This window comes from Acipenser ruthenus, chromosome 38 (assembly GCF_902713425.1).
Source record: "Acipenser ruthenus chromosome 38, fAciRut3.2 maternal haplotype, whole genome shotgun sequence".
In the NCBI taxonomy this organism is placed as follows: Eukaryota; Metazoa; Chordata; class Actinopteri; order Acipenseriformes; family Acipenseridae; genus Acipenser; species Acipenser ruthenus.
The window spans coordinates 10,661,398-10,681,183 of record NC_081226.1 but is presented as its reverse complement, the minus strand read 5'-3'; the positions used below and the strand labels follow the sequence as shown (position 1 = coordinate 10,681,183).

The window sequence follows — 19,786 nt, the reverse complement described above, 5'->3', positions numbered from 1 at the left end:
CTTTTGCGTGCCACAATCCGTTTTGCACTGAAACTGTAGCTTATTTATATATTTGTGGGGGTGGGCATGCACCTTCGGGGGTGCCAGTGGGTGTGTTAAGTAAGTGCGCGGCTCAGAGCGGCTCAGTAAAAGAATAAACTTAACGACTCGTTCAGTTCCGCTCCCGCTGAGCCGCTCCTGAGCATTTCTCATCAGGGATCAGAGGGAGCGGACGGAATGGACACCTGCAGGAAACAAGTGGAGATGAGAGGCAGGATTGACAAACACGTTTGTCAAGAATGATGAACTGGTTTCGATTTATGAAGTTATGTATTATGTATTATAATAAGATGGTAAAAATTGTTGTTTTCGAATTTGTATAATTTAATTTCATTTTTTTTAAATATAGAGCTGTTTTATAGTTATTAATGTATTATTATTAGGCTTGTAGTATTAATATTATTCATAATTCTCATTATTAACGTCGGTATTGCCGGTATTAAACACAGCCAGATATGAGGTTCAGTCCAAACAGAGCGCCGAACTCAGCGAGGTACAGCAGGGGACAGTAACTTCACACGGGCCATTTTATCTACCATCACCTCAGAAACACAAACAAGCAAATAATTATTATTCGCCATTTTTAAAAGTCGCTCAGCGCTCTGGTGGAGCAGAGCGTTAAGTCATTTAAATCTGCTCAGTGTGCTTTCTGAGCGGCTCTCACTCTGAGCGGCTCACTTACTTAACGCGCCCAGTGCTACCGATGTGTGTTGAGCTTTGATTCTGCATTCCATGTGCAGGTTCCATGTGAGTGTAGACTCGTGTGAGGAATATTGGTATGTACTGTACACCTATGATAGCTGCTTGGCAGAGTATTGTTAACAGTCCATTGTCGTGTAGTATCCCAATTCTGCACATTCACACGTAGCTTTGTGCATTTCTGCAATATTGGTATTGAATGTGCAGGTGGTTTTGCGAGGCACAAACACATTTGAAAATGAGCGGAAAACTGCTATTTTCCAACTTCGCGCAACTGTTTTGTGCCTTGTCGGAACATATATTTTTTTGTGCAAAAGCACACATTTTTGCGAGGCACAAATTTTGCAAGGGGATTGCGCATCGCTTCCAATATCTGGGCCTACAGCCACGTCGCGTATTCACAACTCGATAATTAGTAAAAAAAATAAAATAATAAAAATAACAACTTAAAACATTCTTCGATTGGGTTTCATTCTTTTCTTTGTGCAAATAATTGTCATTTTTTGTCGGTTGCTCAGAAAATAATGTTTTATATTAAAAGGACAACACGTTTTTAGATCAGAGAAAGCTTTGTGTGGGGTGCATGCTGGGAGTGTGTTATCATGACTGTATGTTATTCTATAAAAACAACAACAACGTTTTAAGGTCATTCTGAATAGCGTTGTGTACTAGCTGTCTTTTATTAAAATACATGTATTTATTGTTTTTAGATAGATTTCCAGGAAAAAAACAAATAAATGAGTTAGCACTGCCCCCATTAACCCACAATGAAAGGTACATAGTATCTAAATATAGACCTCGTGGGAACTTATGTTTGTGGTGCAATAAAATCATAAAAACAGTTTAATTTTTTTAGTTCATTATTTAATTGTGAAGTTGAAAAAAAAATTGACGTCCTAATTATTCAACTGAATTGAAAAAGTCATTCGTATTATTTTACATATTTATATCTGGTAATATATCTTCTTCTTTTTAATGTTAGTCCATTTATTTTAATGGGTTTTGGCTTTCCTGACACTCAAATTAACTCTGCTTGTCTTGCAATGATTAAGAACTGTTAACCAATTAAAACGGAGATCACGTTTTATGAAATGTAAAAATGGCAATCTAAGAACACAAGTCGCTCTTGTATCAAAGAGGATGTATTTTCTTAGAACAGCTCATCTTTGAAAGCGTACTGTGCATTCTAGATAATTTACCGTAACAAAAGATGTATGTATTTTACGCTGGTGAACAAATCCTTACCTGGTTAACTTAAAGCACTAGTTCTGATAAACAATTGAAACAAAAAGAAACTTTCCACATGTTCATCTTTTTTTTTTTTTTATTCCACACCTCTTGTCGTATTATAGATTATAGTACACCTTGCTGTAGGAGGTGGGGCTGCTCTTAAAATCACTGTAAACTGAAATCCTGTTGACTCTGTGGTGATTGAAGATCTCCAGGCACCCCTGATCGTATTGTATAGTATAGTATAGTATAGTATAGTATAGTGCACTGTGCTGTATGAGGAGGGCTGCTCTTAAAATCACTGTAAACTGAAATCCTGTTGACTCTGTGGTGATTGAAGATCTCCAGGCACGTTCTCGATCAAGTGTGCAGGTGTCAGCCCCTGATTGTCTGCTCAATGCTGGCCTGGTTAAACTGAAATACCTCCCTTCTGCTTATTCACCCCTATGCTGGCTCATTTACTTTTCACAGACTCCACTTCCTGTAGCCCTGTGTTACATGGGGGCAGGACCATTCTGAGAATGAGCTGCTCTAGAATGTTATCCTGTCTCAGTCTGTGAGTCTTTCACTCTGGCAGTTGCCAGTATTTTAATAATGGTTTTGTTTTTTTTTGTTTTTCAGGGTTTTGTGTGCCCGCTTACAATCAGATTAGAAAACACGTGTTTGTGAATACTCAGAAGAGCTGGTCTGAAGCTCAGACGTACTGTAGAGAGAAGCACACAGACCTGGCCACTGTGCACAGCCAGGAAGATACACAGCAGCTCTTAAATATTGCAGGAGCTTCTCTCATTACTGATTCCTGGATCGGGCTGTATCGTGATGACACACAGAACTGGCAGTGGTCTAACGGCTATGATGTCATCTACAAAAGCTGGACGGAAGACCTCTTCTGTGCTTCAATCAATTCAGTGGGACTGTGGGAGGACAGAGTCTGCTTTGAGACGAAAGCTTTCATGTGCTACCAAGGTAAAGATTTAACTGTTTTACATTGCGATACTTATCTATCTATCTATCTATTATTATTATTATTATTATTATTATTATTATTATTATTATACATAGGGACTGATAATTTTCCTGTAAACTTCAGTATTTTACAGTCTTATTATAAGCCTACATGGTGGTGGTGTCAGACCCCTGTATAGTAAGATTCCCCTGTATAATATTCTCATGTATAATAAGATTCTCATGTATAATAAGATTCCCCTGTATAATAAGATTCTCTTATACAATAAGATTCCCCTGTATAAGATTCTCGTGTATAATAAGATTCTCATGTATAATAAGATTCCCCTGTATAAGATTCTCGTGTATAATAAGATTCTCATGTATAATAAGATTCCCCTGTATAATAAGATTCCCCTGTATAATAAGATTCTCATGTATAATAAGATTCTCGTGTATAACAAGATTCCCCTGTATAATAAGATTCCCCTGTATAATAAGATTCTCATGTATAATAAGATTCCCCTGTATAATAAGATTCCCCTGTATAATAAGATTCTCATGTATAATAAGATTCCCCTGTATAATAAGGTTCTCGTGTACAATAAGATTCCCCTGTATAATAAGATTCTCGAGTATGATTCTCGTGTATAATAAGATTCCCCTGTATAATAAGATTCCCCTGTATAATAAGATTCCCCTGTATGATAAGATTCTCGTGTATAAGATTCTCATGTATAATAAGATTCCCGTGTATAATAAGATTCTTGTGTACAATAAGATTCCCCTGTATAATAAGATTCTCGTGTATAATAAGATTCCCCTGTATAATAAGATTCCCCTGTATAATAAGTTCTCATGTATAATAAGATTCCCCTGTATAATAAGATTCCTGTGTATAATAAGATTCCCCTGTATAATAAGATTCTCGTGTACAATAAGATTCCCCTGTATAATGAGATTCTCGTGTATAAGATTCCCCTGTATAATAAGATTCTCGTGTATAACAAGATTCCCCTGTATAATAAGATTCCCCTGTATAATAAGATTCTCGTGTACAATAAGATTCTCGTGTATAACAAGATTCCCCTGTATAATAAGATTCCCCTGTATAATAAGATTCCCCTGTATAATAAGATTCTCGTGTATAAGATTCCCCTGTATAATAAGATTCTCGTGTATAACAAGATTCCCCTGTATAATAAGATTCTCGTGTATAAGATGCCCCTGTATAATAAGATTCTCGTGTATAACAAGATTCCCCTGTATAATAAGATTCCCCTGTATAATAAGATTCTCGTGTACAATAAGATTCCCCTGTATAATAAGATTCTCGTGTATAAGATTCCACTGTATAATAAGATTCTCGTGTATAACAAGATTCCCCTGTATAATAAGATTCCCCTGTATAATAAGATTCTCGTGTACAATAAGATTCTCGTGTATAACAAGATTCCCCTGTATAATAAGATTCCCCTGTATAATAAGATTCCCCTGTATAATAAGATTCTCGTGTACAATAAGATTCCCCTGTATAATAAGATTCTCGTGTATAAGATTCCCCTGTATAATAAGATTCTCGTGTACAATAAGATTCCCCTGTATAATAAGATTCCCCTGTATAATAAGATTCTCATGTATAATAAGATTCCCCTGTATAATAAGGTTCTCGTGTACAATAAGATTCCCCTGTATAATAAGATTCTCGTGTATAAGATTCCCCTGTATAATAAGATTCTCATGTATAATAAGATTCCCCTGTATAATAAGATTCCCCTGTATAATAAGATTCTCATGTATAATAAGATTCCCCTGTATAATAAGGTTCTCGTGTACAATAAGATTCCCCTGTATAATAAGATTCTCGAGTATGATTCTCGTGTATAATAAGATTCCCCTGTATAATAAGATTCCCCTGTATAATAAGATTCCCCTGTATGATAAGATTCTCGTGTATAAGATTCTCGTGTATAAGATTCTCATGTATAATAAGATTCCCGTGTATAATAAGATTCTTGTGTACAATAAGATTCCCCTGTATAATAAGATTCTCGTGTATAATAAGATTCCCCTGTATAATAAGATTCCCCTGTATAATAAGTTCTCATGTATAATAAGATTCCTGTGTATAATAAGATTCCCCTGTATAATAAGATTCTCGTGTACAATAAGATTCCCCTGTATAATGAGATTCTCGTGTATAAGATTCCCCTGTATAATAAGATTCTCGTGTATAACAAGATTCCCCTGTATAATAAGATTCCCCTGTATAATAAGATTCTCGTGTACAATAAGATTCTCGTGTATAACAAGATTCCCCTGTATAATAAGATTCCCCTGTATAATAAGATTCCCCTGTATAATAAGATTCTCGTGTATAAGATTCCCCTGTATAATAAGATTCTCGTGTATAACAAGATTCCCCTGTATAATAAGATTCTCGTGTATAAGATTCCCCTGTATAATAAGATTCTCGTGTATAACAAGATTCCCCTGTATAATAAGATTCCCCTGTATAATAAGATTCTCGTGTACAATAAGATTCCCCTGTATAATAAGATTCTCGTGTATAAGATTCCCCTGTATAATAAGATTCTCGTGTATAACAAGATTCCCCTGTATAATAAGATTCCCCTGTATAATAAGATTCTCGTGTACAATAAGATTCTCGTGTATAACAAGATTCCCCTGTATAATAAGATTCCCCTGTATAATAAGATTCCCCTGTATAATAAGATTCTCGTGTACAATAAGATTCCCCTGTATAATAAGATTCTCGTGTATAAGATTCCCCTGTATAATAAGATTCTCGTGTACAATAAGATTCCCCTGTATAATAAGATTCTCGTGTATAAGATTCCCCTGTATAATAAGATTCTCGTGTACAATAAGATTCCCCTGTATAATAAGATTCTCGTGTACAATAAGATTCCCCTGTATAATAAGATTCCCCTGTATAATAAGATTCTCGTGTATAATAAGATTCCCCTGTATAATAAGATTCTCGTGTATAATAAGATTCCCCTGTATAATGAGATTCTTGTGTACCATAAGGTTGATGACAAAACTGCTCAAACAAACTCTACTACCAGTACATGAACACAGCAATCATCCAACTCCACTTCAAAATCAAGCTCATGTTCTACTCTGATTCTTAGTGATCATGTGGTTTTCTGTGGCAGTATGTCATCTGAAACCGAGTTCTACAATGTCAGTCTCTTATGTCACCATCTATTATAATAAATAATATATACCACAACTGTGCATATAAGCCTGTTATTCTATCTTGGGTTTCTGGTGACATTGATAGAATTACAGCCTTAGTATGCACATTTTGGTGTTTATTATTATTATTATTATTATTATTATTATTATTATTATTAATTGAGCAATTAAAAACTCAGGTGTAGTTTTCTTTATAGGTTTCAGGATAATGTCTAGATTTCTCAGAAGGCCATTGTGCCAGAAGTATTGTAACATTTCTATTTGGTTCATTTACTCCAGATTTAGTGTGGCTTATGTATTTGTAAGGTAAATTACTCCAAATGCATCTAATTAAGTGCTTATTACCATAATAATCCAGCCATTCTCAGAAAAAAGAAAAGGCATCTTTTAAACAACGATTGTCTGTATGAAGGTATGTAGTAGGGCTGGGCAACGATATGAACGCTGCATATCGATATAGTGCACGCATTTCAATATCAATATAGATAAGTTCTAAGTCTTCCAAAGCACAGAAACATAACAACACAATTGCAATAACAAATTATATATATACAGTACTGTGCAAAAGTTTTAGGCAGGCGTGAAAAAATGCTGTAAAGTAAGAATGCTTTCAAAAATAGACATGTTAATAGATTATATTTATCAATTAACAAAATGCAAAGTGAGTGAACAGAAGAAAAAACTACATCAAATCAATATTTGGTGTGACCACCCTTTGCCTTCAAAACAGCATCAATTCTTCTAGGTACACTTGCACACAGTTTTTGAAGGAACTCGGCAGGTAGGTTGGCCCAAACATCTTGGAGAACTAACCACAGTTCTTCTGTGGATTTAGGCAGCCTCAGTTGCTTCTCTCTCTTCATGTAATCCCAGACAGACTCGATGATGTTGAGATCAGGGCTCTGTGGGGGCCATACCATCACTTCCAGGACTCCTTGTTCTTCTTTACGCTGAAGATAGTTCTTAATGACTTTTGCTGTATGTTTGGGGTCGTTGTCATGCTGCAGAATAAATTTGGTGCCAACCAGATGCCTCCCTGATGGTATTGCATGATGGATAAGTATCTGCCTGTACTTCTCAGCATTGAGGAGACCATTGATTCTGACCAAATCCCCAACTCCATTTGCAGAAATGCAGCCCCAAACTTGCAAGGAACCTCCACCATGCTTCACTGTTGCCTGCAGACACTCATTCATGTACCGCTCTCCAGCCCTTCGGCGAACAAACTGCCTTCTGCTACAGCCAAATATTTCAAATTTTGACTCATCAGTCCAGAGCACCTGCTGCCATTTTTCTGCACCCCAGTTCCTGTGTTTTCGTGCATAGTTGAGTCGCTTGGCCTTGTTTCCACGTCGGAGGTATGGCTTTTTGGCCGCAAGTCTTCCATGAAGGCCACTTCTGACCAGACTTCTCCGGACAGTAGATGGGTTTACCAGGGTCCCACTGTTTTCTGCTAATTCTGAGCTGATGGCACTGCTGGACATCTTCCGATTGCGAAGGGAAGTAAGCATGATGTGTCTTTCATCTGCTGCAGTAAGTTTCCTTGGCCGACCACTGCGTCTACGGTCCTCAACGTTGCCCGTTTCTTTGTGCTTCTTCAAAAGAGCTTGGACAGCACATCTGGAAACCCCTGTCTGCCTTGAAATTTCTGCCTGGGAGAGACCTTGCTGATGCAGTATAACTACCTTGTGTCTTGTTGCTGTGCTCAGTCTTGCCATGGTGTGTGACTTTTGACAGTAAACTGTCTTCAGCAACCTCACCTTGTTAGCTGAGTTTGGCTGTTCCTCACCCAGTTTTATTCCTCCTACACAGCTGTTTCTGTTTCAGTTAATGATTGTGTATAATTTGGTATAATTGTTTAATCATACACCTGACTATATGCCTACAAAATCCCTGACTTTGTGCAAGTGTACCAAGAAGAATTGATGCTGTTTTGAAGGCAAAGGGTGGTCACACCAAATATGGATTTGATTTTGATTTTTCTTCTGTTCACTCACTTTGCATTTAGTTAATTGATAAATATAATCTATTAACATATCTATTTTTGAAAGCATTCTTACTTTACAGCATTTTTTCACACCTGCCTAAAACTTTTGCACAGTACTGTATATAATGTATATGTTAACAGATATGTACATATCGAGGGCTCAGAACCAGAGGGGTGTAAGTGACATTTTTGTCAAAATGGCATATTCTATATCAAAGTGAAGGTCTTGATGAGTTTGGGGTGCCATGTGTAAAAAAAACTTAAATCTTTTATTTTTTCCCAGATTTAACATATATATGTTTTTTAAATGTGTACATTCAGATATAATGCAGATATAATTTATAAATCTTATATATATAAATAAGACGTGCTCAAATTTGTTGGTACCCCTCCACAAAAAACGAAGAATGCACAATTTTCTCTGAAATAACTTGAAACTGACAAAAGTAATTGGCATCCACCATTGTTTATTCCATATTTAATAGAAATCAGACTTTGCTTTTGATTTTTTATTCAACATAATATTGTAAATAATAAAACAAATGAAAATGGCATGGACAAAAATGATGGGACCGCTAACCTGCAAACTGCTCCAGCTGTCTCAGGTTTGATGGGTGCCTTCTCCAGACTGCAAGTATCAGCTCTTTCCATAGATGTTCGATAGGATTCAGATCAGGACTCATAGAAGGCCACTTCGGAATAGTCCAATGTTTTGTTCTTATCCATTCTTGGGTGCTTTTAGCTGTGTGTTTTGGGTCATTATCCTGTTGGAGGACCCATGACCTGCGACTGAGACAGAGCTTTCTGACACTGGGCAGTACGTTTCGCTCCAGAATGCCTTGATAGTCTTGAGATTTCATTGTGCCCTGCACAGATTCAAGGCACCCTGTGCCAGGCGCAGCAAAGCAGCCCCAAAACACAACCAAGCCTCCTCTATGTTTCACTGTAGGTATGGTGTTCTTTTCTTTGAAAGCTTCATTTTTTCGTCTGTGAACATAGAGCTGATGTGACTTGCCAAAAAGCTCCAGTTTTGACTCATCTGTCCAAAGGACATTCTCCCAGAAGGATTGTGGCTTGTCAATATGCATTTTAGCAAATTCCAGTCTGGCTTTTTTATGTTTTTCTTTCAAAAGTGGAGTCCTCCTGGGTCTTCTTCCATGGAGCCCACTTTCGCTCAAAAAGCGACGGATGGTGCGATCAGAAACTGACGTACCTTCACCTTGGAGTTCAGCTTGTATCTCTTTGGCAGTTATCCTTGGTTCTTTTTCTACCATTCGCACTATCCTTCTGTTCAATCTGGGGTCAATTTTCCTCTTGCGGCCGCGCCCAGGGAGGTTGGCTACAGTTCGATGGACCTTAAACTTCTTAATAATATTTGCAACTGTTGTCACAGGAACATCAAGCTGCTTGGAGATGGTCTTGTAGCCTTTACCTTTACCATGCTTGTCTATTATTTTCTTTCTGATCTCCTCAGACAACTCTCTCCTTTGCTTTCTCTGGTCCATGTTCAGTGTGGTGCACACAATGATACCAAACAGCACAGTGACTACTTTTCTCCATTTAAATAGGCTGAATGACTGATTACAAGATTGGAGACATGTGTGATACTAATTAAAGAAACTAATTAGTTTGAAATATCACTATAATCCAATTATTTATTATCTTTTCTAAGGGGTACCAACAAATGTGTCCAGGCCATTTTAGAATATCTTTGTAGAATAAGCAATAATTCATCTCTTTTCACAGCTTCTTTGCTTTATTACCAAAGGCATGCAAGTATACATGATAAAATAGCTTTTAATTTCATCACTTTTCAGGAGGAATGAAGCATTATTTCAATGAGCTGTAAGGGTACCAACAAATTTGAGCACGTCTGTATATAAATGTAATCATTGCCAATTACTTTTTATTATTTTCTCCCAATTTGGAATGGCCAATTATTTTGTTATGCTCAGCTCACCGCTACCACCCCTGTGCTGACTCGGGAGGGCAAAGACGAACACACATGTCTTTTTTTTCCAGATTTAACTTAAATCTTGTATTTTTTCCCCAGATTTATAAATGTAGTGTATATAAATATCTTTTTATATATATATATATATATATATATATATATATATATATATATATATATATATATATATATATATATATATATATATATATATATATATACACACACACACACACACACACACACACATCGCCTTGCAAAAGTATTCACCCCCCTTGGACTTTTCCACATTTTGTAGTGTTACAACCTGGAATTAAAATGGATTTAATTAGGATTTTTTGTCACTGATCTACACAAAATAGTCCATAATGTCGAAGTGGGGAAAAAATCTACATATTTTTCAAAGTTATTTACAAATAAAAAACTGAAAAGTCTTGATTGCATAAGTATTCACCCCCTTTGCTGTGACACCCCTAAATAAGCTCTGGTGCAACCAATTGCCTTCAGAAGTCACATAATTAGTTGAATGGAGTCCACCTGTGTGCAATTAAAATGTCACATGATCTCAGATTAAATACACCTGTTTCTGGAAGAGTCTGTTAGACAGCATATCTAAACAAACAGCACCATGAAGACCAAAGAGCTTTGAAAACAAGTCCGGGATAAAGTTCTGGAGAAGCACCAGTCAGGGTTGGGTTATAAAAAAATATCCCAAACTTTGAACATCCCCCGGAGCACCGTTAAATCCATTATTAAAAAATGGAAAGAATATGGCACAACCGCGACTCTGCCTAGAGAAGACCATCCACCAAAACTCAGTGACCAGGTAAGGAGGGCATTAGTCAGAGAAGCAACCAAGAGGCCAATGGTAACTCTGAAGGAGCTGGAGAGATCCACAGCTGAGATAGAAGAAATCATCCATGGGACAACTATAACCCGGACGCTCCACAAAGCTGGACTTTATGGATGAGTGGCGAGAAGAAAGCCATTGTTGAAAAAACGCCATATCAAATCCCGTTTGGATTTTGCTAAAAGGCATGTGGAAGACACAGCAAACATGTGGAAAAAGGTTCTCTGGTCTGATGAGACCAAAATTGAACTTTTTGGCCTTAGCGCAAAACGCTATGTGTGGCGCAAAGCCAACACTGCTCATCACCCTGAGAACACCATCCCCACGGTGAAGCATGGTGGTGGCAGCATCATGTTATGGGGATGCTTTTCATCGGCAGGGACTGGGAAACTGGTCAGGATTGAGGGCAAGATGGATGGAGCCAAATACAGGGAAATTCTAGAGGAAAACCTGTTTCAGTCTGCAAGAGACCTGGGACTGGAGCGGAGGTTCACCTTCCAGCAGGACAATGACCCTAAACACACAGCCAAAGCTACACTGGAGTGGTTTAAAAACAAGAACCTGAATGTCTTAGAATGGCCCAGTCAAAGCCCAGACCTCAATCCGATTGAGAATCTGTGGCAAGACTTGAAAATTGCTGTTCACCAACGGTCCCCATCCAACTTGACAGCTTGAGCAATTTTGCCAAGAAGAATGGGCAAAAATTGCAGTATCCAGATGTGCAAAGATGGTAAAGACTCACCCAAAAAGACTCACCACTGTAATTGCTGCCAGAGGTGCTTCTACCAAGTATTGACTCAGGGGGTGAATACTTATGCAACCAACAAATGTCTTTTTTTTGTTTAATTAACGTTTGTGTCACAATAAAAAATACTTTGCACCTTCAAAGTGTTAAGTATGTTGTGTAAATCAAATGGTAAAAATCCCAATTAAATCCATTTTAATTCCAGGTTGTAACACTACAAAATGTGGAAAAGACCGAGGGGGGGGGGGTGAATACTTATGCAAGGCACTGTATATATATATATATATATATATATATATATATATATATATATACACACTACCGGTCAAAAGTTTTAGAACACCCCCATTTTTCCAGTTTTTATTGAAATTTAAGCAGTTCAAGTCCACTGAATAACCTGAAATGGTACAAAGGTAAGCTGTAAACTGCCAGAGGTTAAAAAAAAAAGTTTAGGTTACCAAAAACTGAAAAATAATTTACATTTCAGAGTTATACAAAAAGGCCTTTTTCATGGAACAAGTAATGGGTTAACAACTTACAGCTGTTCTGCAGCAATGGAAGTAAATTAAGTAAGAAAGTTGATGCTAACAATTCCTACAGGTGTCCCAACTTTTGTTGATTACTTACAAACCCTCTGTCTGTATAAAAGCAGTGTTGGAACAGACTGTGTTACTACACCCTCTTAAGTATTATTTGGACAGTATTGTACTGCAGGAAGTAGTATATTGCTCTCATAATGGCGAGAAAAAGGCAATTAACAAAGGAAGACAGACAGACCATTATAACCCTTAAAAGTGTAGGTCTTTCCTTGAGAGATATTGCAAAGAAAGCCAAGGTATCAGTGAGTACAGTTTCCTACACCATCAAAAGACACATGGAAACTGGAGGAAACTCTGACAGGAAGAAGTCTGGCCGACCCAAAGCCATAACAGAATCAGAAGACAAGTTTCTGAGAATCAACAGCTTGCGTGATAGGCGGCTCACAGAACAACAGCTTCAAGCACAGCTTAACACTGGTCGAAGTAAGCAAGTCTCAGTTTCAACTGTGAAGAGAAGACTTCAAGCTGCAGGTTTGACAGGTCGAGTGGCAGTAAGAAAGCCATTGCTAAGATGGCAAAATAAGAAAAAGAGGCTTGCCTGGGCCATGAAGCACCGCCAGTGGACTACTGAAGACTGGAAGAAGGTCTTATGGACCGATGAATCAAAATTTGAAATCTTTGGTTCATCACGCAGGGTTTTTGTACGCCGTTGAGTAGGCGAAAGGATGGTTCCTCGGTGTGTGACACCAACTGTCAAACATGGAGGAGGAAGCATGATGGTCTGGGGCTCTTTTGCTGGATCCAGAGTCAGCGACTTGCACAGAGTGAGTGGCACCCTGAACCAAAACTGCTACCACAGCATTTTGCAGCGCCCTGCAATACCCTCTGGTATACGCCTAGTTGGTCAGGGGTTCATCCTACAGCAAGATAATGACCCAAAACATACCTCCAGGCTATGTCAGAACTACCTTAGAAGAAAAGAACAAGACGGTAGGCTTCAAATCATGGAATGGCCAGCAGAGTCTCCAGACTGTTTGGGATGAACTGGACAGAAGGGTGAAAGCAAAGCAACCTACAAGTGCAACACATTTGTGGGAACTTCTGCAACAGTGTTGGGAAGAACTTTCCGAACAATATTTGATTTCCATTGTAGAAAGAATGCCACGAGTGTGTTTGGCTGTTATATCTGCAAAAGGTGGCTACTTTGATGAGTCAAAAATTTAGATTAAATTTTGTTAAACAAAACGATTCCATGACTTCTTTTTTATCTCCAATTGTTTATTTGTTCTATGCTTTAATTTCAGAGTACATTGAGACAATAAACTGCGTAAATTTCAATAAAAACTGGAAAAATGGAGGTGTTCTAAAACTTTTGACACTTTCACACACATATGAACATATATTTTACAAATCAAAACAGGAAAATGTAAGTAAATAAATATCTGAACAGAGATCGGTTTACAACATACCTATTTATAAAACTGAAACGATAGCAATACATTTAACTTTTCAACAGCAATCGGTTTATTACACCGTGTAACAAATTTTTTTATTTTTTTTGGTTCCTGGGTAGTAAGTGTTATTTCCTAATTGCTTATGCCTCAAAAGTATAGAAAATGGCTATTATTCCCCACAAACTTTGCTTTTGTGACCAGGACAGTGATATTTTGCAATTTACCTATTTTCCAGAACATTACAGATAGATTCAGTGCTGAGCAAACTTGGAGTAACTTCTAGAACTTTCTAGAACTTTCCAGTAATATAAATAGTAGTATAAATACAGGGGCCTTAAGCCCACCAGTTCAGTTTAGTTCCAGCTGCCTAAGTGGATACATATCTGCATTTTTCTGAGATGGCATCAAGAGGCTGCAATGGGTCTCCAAGGCGGTTTTACCAAGTTTCCCTGCTATCTTTGCCACTGGTGGACCCCTGGAAGGTGCTGATGCCACCACTGCACATCAAATTGGGCCTTATGAAACAATTTGTCAGAGCTCTAGATAAGGAGTCGGCAGCCTTCAAGTACCTTCAAGACTTCTTCCCTAAGCTGTCTGAGGCAAAGGTCAAAGCCAGTGTCTTCGTCGGACCACAGATAAAGAAGATCCTGGAGTGCAATGAATTCCCCAAAAAGCTCACTAGTAAGGAGAAAGCGGCTTGGAACAGCTTTGTTGCAGTGGTTCGGAGCTTCCTGGGAAATGACAAGGCCGAAAACTATGTGGAGCTAGTTGAGACTCTAGTGAAGAACTACGGCACAATGGACTGTAGGATGTCCCTTAAAGTCCATATCCTTGATGCTCATCTTGATAAATTCAAGGAGAACATGGGAGCGTACTCGGAGGAGCAAGGCGAGCGCTTCCACCAGGATATACTGGACTTTGAACGCCGCTACCAAGGACAGTATAACGAGAACATGATGGGTGACTACATTTGGGGGCTGATTCGTGAAAGTGATTTACAGTATAATCGTAAATCTCGAAAAACTACTCACTTCTAAATCTTTTGTAGTCATTTTTGTATTACTTTAGTATAAATACATGTTAATTTGGATTCATATGTTGTTTTTTTCTGACTTTATGTGAACGAAAAGACACAAATTCGCCCGTTTTCTTATTGGAAATAGGTAAATTTCAAAATATCACTGTCTGGTCACAAAAGCAAAGTTTGTGGGGAATAATAGCCATTTTCTATACTTTTGAGGCATAAGCAATTAGGAAATAACACTTACTACCCAGGAACAAAAATTGTGTTACATAGTGTATCAGATGTGCAAAAGCAACTGAACAACATAGATAAATAAACTTGGAAGAAAACGTTTTACTGAAGCACACAGCACAAGAAGTTATAAAAAAGACTAATTTATTGTTATTTTTTCTTTTTTTTTGACAAAAGGGTATTCCTTTACCTTGAGTCTAAGGCTGTTCACAATCAACACAGATAATGTGCTTCTCCACGCCACTTTTCTGCACAGCTGTCCAAAGTTTTATTTTTACTGCACTTGCCAACCTGGCATTGGCGTCTCTTGCGGCTCTCAGAGGGGTTGCCAGCTTCAGCTGTGGGTACACGCTTGGCAGTTTCTCTCTGTTCCAAATGCTTCTTGCAAAGTTCCTGTGCTAACTGTAAAATATATTCACTCCTTGGTAAATTCTTGTCAGTGCATTCTTTGTAAAGTACCAAGGAGTTGATGGCTGCTAGGTCCAATGCATTGTAAAACACTTGAACAGGCCACCGTCGGGAGGCAGCTTTCACGGAATACTTCTGTGCCATCTGATCCAAAACATCAACTCCATATTTTGTTGCGTTGTAAAACTCCACTAGTCCCGATGCTAATTGACTGACCAAAGCAGCGCAGATGGCAAGCAGGCACCAGGCTTTCAAAAGGCTGATTGAAAAACAATAGAGTGTCAGTCATTCACTCAGGCAGAGAGTAGAGACTAATCTAATTACAGCTAAACACATTGCAGACTGGTAAATAAAAATAATAAAGTAGAATACCGTTCTGTATAATCAAAATACAATTGTTTTCTGTGTAGCCGTCAATGTGACTGCTCCCGGGGCTTTTAGGTATAATGTAATATATCTCCTTTATTTCTGCATGCCCGTGTTTCATGCTTTGTGAGGATATTTAATACATACGGACAGAAAGGTACCTGAATGCGCAGCCCCATATGTGTTACACGACTGGAGAAAATTACATTTTTTTTCCTTTTTTATTATAAATTTAGTCGTTGCCAATTATTTTTTATTATTTTCTCCCCAATTTGAAATGCCCAATTATTTTTAGGCTCAGCTCAGGAGGGGCGAAGATGAACACACGCTGTCCTGAGATGCGTGTGCCATCAGCCGTCCGCTTCTTTACACTCTGCAGACTCACTGTGCAGCCACCTCAGAGCTACAGCGTCGGAGGACAATGCAGCTCTGGGCAGCTTACAGGCAAGCCCGCAGGCGCCCGGCCAGACTACAGGGGTCGCTGGTGCGTGGTGAGCCGAGGACACCCTGGCCGCCCTAACCGGGCGACACTCAGCCAATTGAGCGCCGCCCCCTGGGAGCTCCCATCCACGGTTGGCTGTGAAATAGCCTGGACTCGAACTCGCGACATCCAGGCTATAGAGCGCATCCTGCACTCTAGCGATGCGCCACTCGGGAGCCCCCAGAAAATTACATTTTAAAACCAAAAACCGCCAAAATGACTGCCGTGGGGCTTCTAGTGTTAACAAGATTTAACATTTAGCTAAATATTTAACTGGCCAGCTAAATCTGGAGTTTGTATGCAAATGAGCTCCGTCCACTTTGTGCTTTACGTCAGCATTCTTAGGATGGGTGAGCGAAATTCTGTATAGCCACGGTCTTCAGTCAGGTTCACGTTCAGACAGACATCATGGCCGAGTCCAATAATTTACATTAAGTCCACCATACACGCTGTGATTTTGTCGCCTGCGATGTGTTGGTCTGACAAAAACGTCCCATCTATGATGATAAATCATCTCTCGTCTGCTAGAAACGACAGATCGTCAGAGAACAGAGTCGCTCAGAATCAACCAATAAGAGTGGCTGTTGATGTCACGTGGTAAAGGTAATTGAAACAACTTGGAGAAATGGTGACAACGGGAGTGCATTGAGAAATTGATTGATCTCTGAGAAATAGCCATGTTTATGTAATACGAAAAAGAGTATGATGATAAAAATGAAAGGAGCAAGGCAACTGAAGAAATTGCCGCTGAGATGAACATGTCAGGTGAGGTTTTGATGTTGAGATGTGAAAAGCCCAGGCGGACAGACCTACCGGTCAATCTCGATTAGAAAACACATTTTTAAAATACATTTAGTCCATCCATAAACCAGACACGTCAGGAGACAGATAGGTTGTCCAAAAAAATGAGATGTCCAGTTTAAAAAAACACACACATAAGTGCTACATTTATTTGAAATAAATAGATTGTTGCCCTGAAAAATAACATTGTGTTTTCTCACAGTTGGCCTTAGTACATAAACTCAGATAAATATCTACAGCTTTAGCGCTCTTTCTTCATACTTTAGCATATAGGCTACCGGTAACAAAAAAATTATCGTGATGCTTTGTTCACATTACTGTACAATGTGAAAAAATGAGGATTTAAAACTGAAACTAAATGGTTTAAGCGCACTTTTTTATTACCATAGTCCTACTTCGTACGGGCAGCAGTGTGGAGTAGTGGTTAGGGCTCTGGACTCTTGACCGGAGGGTTGTGGGTTCAATCCCCAGTGGGGGACACTGCTGTTGTACCCTTGAGCAAGGTACTTTACCTAGATTGCTCCAGTAAAAACCCAACTGTATAAATGGGTAATTGTATGTAAAATAATGTGATATCTGTATAATGTGAAATAATGTATAATGTGATATCTTGTAACAATTGTAAGTCGCCTGGATAAGGCGTCTGCTAAGAAATAAATAATAATAATAATAATATAACAGATAATGGTGCGTTGACACGCTATGATACTGTAGCGTTGTGTGAAGAGAAGGCAGACTCACGCAAGCAGGGTCTTTGTTTTCTGAAATTGACGGTTTATTATTATTTTACAATAAACAGAACCGCTGTCAGCCACGGTCCACACCAAAATAATAAACCCCCTATATTTAGTATTTCTCTTAATTTGTTTCGTTAACCTGACCGAAGACCCGTGGATATTTTGCCCGCCCCTCCTAAGAATGCTGACATGAAGCACAAAGTGGGCGGAGTTCATTTGCATACAAACTTCAGATTTAGAAGTGAGCTAAATGTTAAATCTTGTTACAGGATTTAAGTATTTAGCTAAACGTTAAATCTTTTTAGAGATTTCAGATTTAGTTAAATATTTAAGTTCACAAAATGTATTTGTGTACAGCTAAATGTTGATTCTCAAAATAAATATTTAATAACAAAATATATATTTATTTTTAAAATAAAGATTTAGCATTTAAATGTTGAAAAGTTGCTAAATATTTTAAGATTATATCTGAATGTACACATTTAAAAATATATATTTATTTTCACAACATTTATAAATCTGGGGAAAAAATACAAGATTTAAGTTAAATCTGTTGAAATATTAATGCTTTTTTTTTTTACACATGGCACCTTATAAGCCAGTGAAGCACGATAAAGCAAGTTTTTGAGGAACATAATAAACATGAACAACAGAACAGGATTTTAAACTTGCCTCAAACAATGAAATTAAAGCGTAAATTAACCTTTGCTAAAATGAATATTGGTGTTTACATAGGTTACCATGTACAGCAACCACTTCTATAATAATAACAATAAATGAATGATCTGCAGTTAGCAAAGACATGGAACTCCAGGTTTGTGTCTGCGGCTGAAGCAAGGCAACAACGGTCAGGGGTTTGAAGATTCATCAAGGGAGAATGAAATGCTTGAGGGAGAAGGGACAAGGGCCTCGCATTGATCAGTACTTCTTATGAAGTCAGTCAAGTCAGTCAAATGAAATCCAGCGACAGGCAGCAAACCACAGTTCACAGGATATCAGCACCCGTCATAGACGTGAGGAGGACTTGCATGGACACAGTTAGTGATGAACCTAATGATCCTTGCAAACCCGGTCAGATGAACCAGCGTAAGAGAGAAAAGAACCTCAACGGGCACAAGCCTGGAGTTAAATGGCCAAGAGCTTGTGAGAAAACTGTGTGGGACACAGTAAACACGGATCTCTGCTTTGCATTGGAAAGTTTAAGTGGAACAGTTGAAAAGAAGCTGGATAAATTTGGGGACATCATCTACATCATCTAAAGTACAAACTATTCCTGGAAAGTCTAGACGGCAGCAGGAGATTGAACGCTTAGTTAGAGAAAGGAGGCAGCTGAGGAAGCAATGGAGAAGGAGGGACTCAATCTGTTACAAACAGTCATAAAAGATAAGATATAAAAAGAAAGAGCGTGCAAGAACTCACTTTTATAAAGGTCCATTCAAATTTGTAAAGAAGTTATTCACCAGTGAGAAATGGCACACTAAAATAATCTAAGTTTGAGCTGGAGAGATATTTGGAGGAAACACATACAGATTCAAAAAGGCAGGAGCCTATGTCAGTTCCTTCAGACATCCCACCTATCAATCCACCAGAATACCAAATGGAGGACTGTGCACCTAAGTGGAAAGAAGTAGAGCGAGCTGTGAAAAAAATAAGGGCTTCATCTCCAGGGCCTAATGGAGTTCCGTACAGAGTGTACAAGAGTGCTTCAGGAGTTCTACGAATCCTGTGGAAATTGATGAAAGTGGCACGGGAAAAACAGGTTGTACCAAGAGCATGGCGCCAAGCAGGTGGAGTCTTTATACCTAAAGAAAAAGATTCTATAAGCATCATTCAGTTTTGGAAGAACGTGGGCAGCAAAGACAGCCATGGAAGATGCAAAGGCTGCCCTTTGAATCGGTGATATCATGGGGAAGTTCAGCATGGAAGAGGGGGTCTTGGTCTCAGTTCAGTTCCTCCTACATGACACAAGGCAACCCCAGCTCAACGGAGGAAGCTGGTAGTCAACGAGGTGCAAAAGCAGGAGGATAGGATGAGGTGTGTAAAGGCCGTTTCCCAGGCCAAGCAGGGAGAA

At 38.5% G+C, this 19,786-nt stretch overlaps 2 protein-coding genes across 2 annotated transcripts in view; one reads left to right on the top strand and one right to left on the bottom strand.

The window, feature by feature from the left end:
- LOC131707034 (putative C-type lectin domain family 20 member A) overlaps nucleotides 1-19,786 on the bottom strand; it is a 118,423-nt gene that overhangs the window by 77,587 nt on the left and 21,050 nt on the right. The gene's annotated exons all lie outside the window — the stretch shown is intronic.
- The window catches only part of LOC131706932 (macrophage mannose receptor 1-like), a 28,440-nt gene continuing 10,159 nt past the window's right edge, over nucleotides 1,506-19,786 (top strand). Inside the window, exons 1-2 of the mRNA XM_059008879.1 lie at nucleotides 1,506-1,512; nucleotides 2,590-2,934. Coding sequence (XP_058864862.1) covers nucleotides 1,506-1,512; nucleotides 2,590-2,934 — 352 coding nt within the window. The remainder of the gene's footprint in view (nucleotides 1,513-2,589; nucleotides 2,935-19,786) is intronic.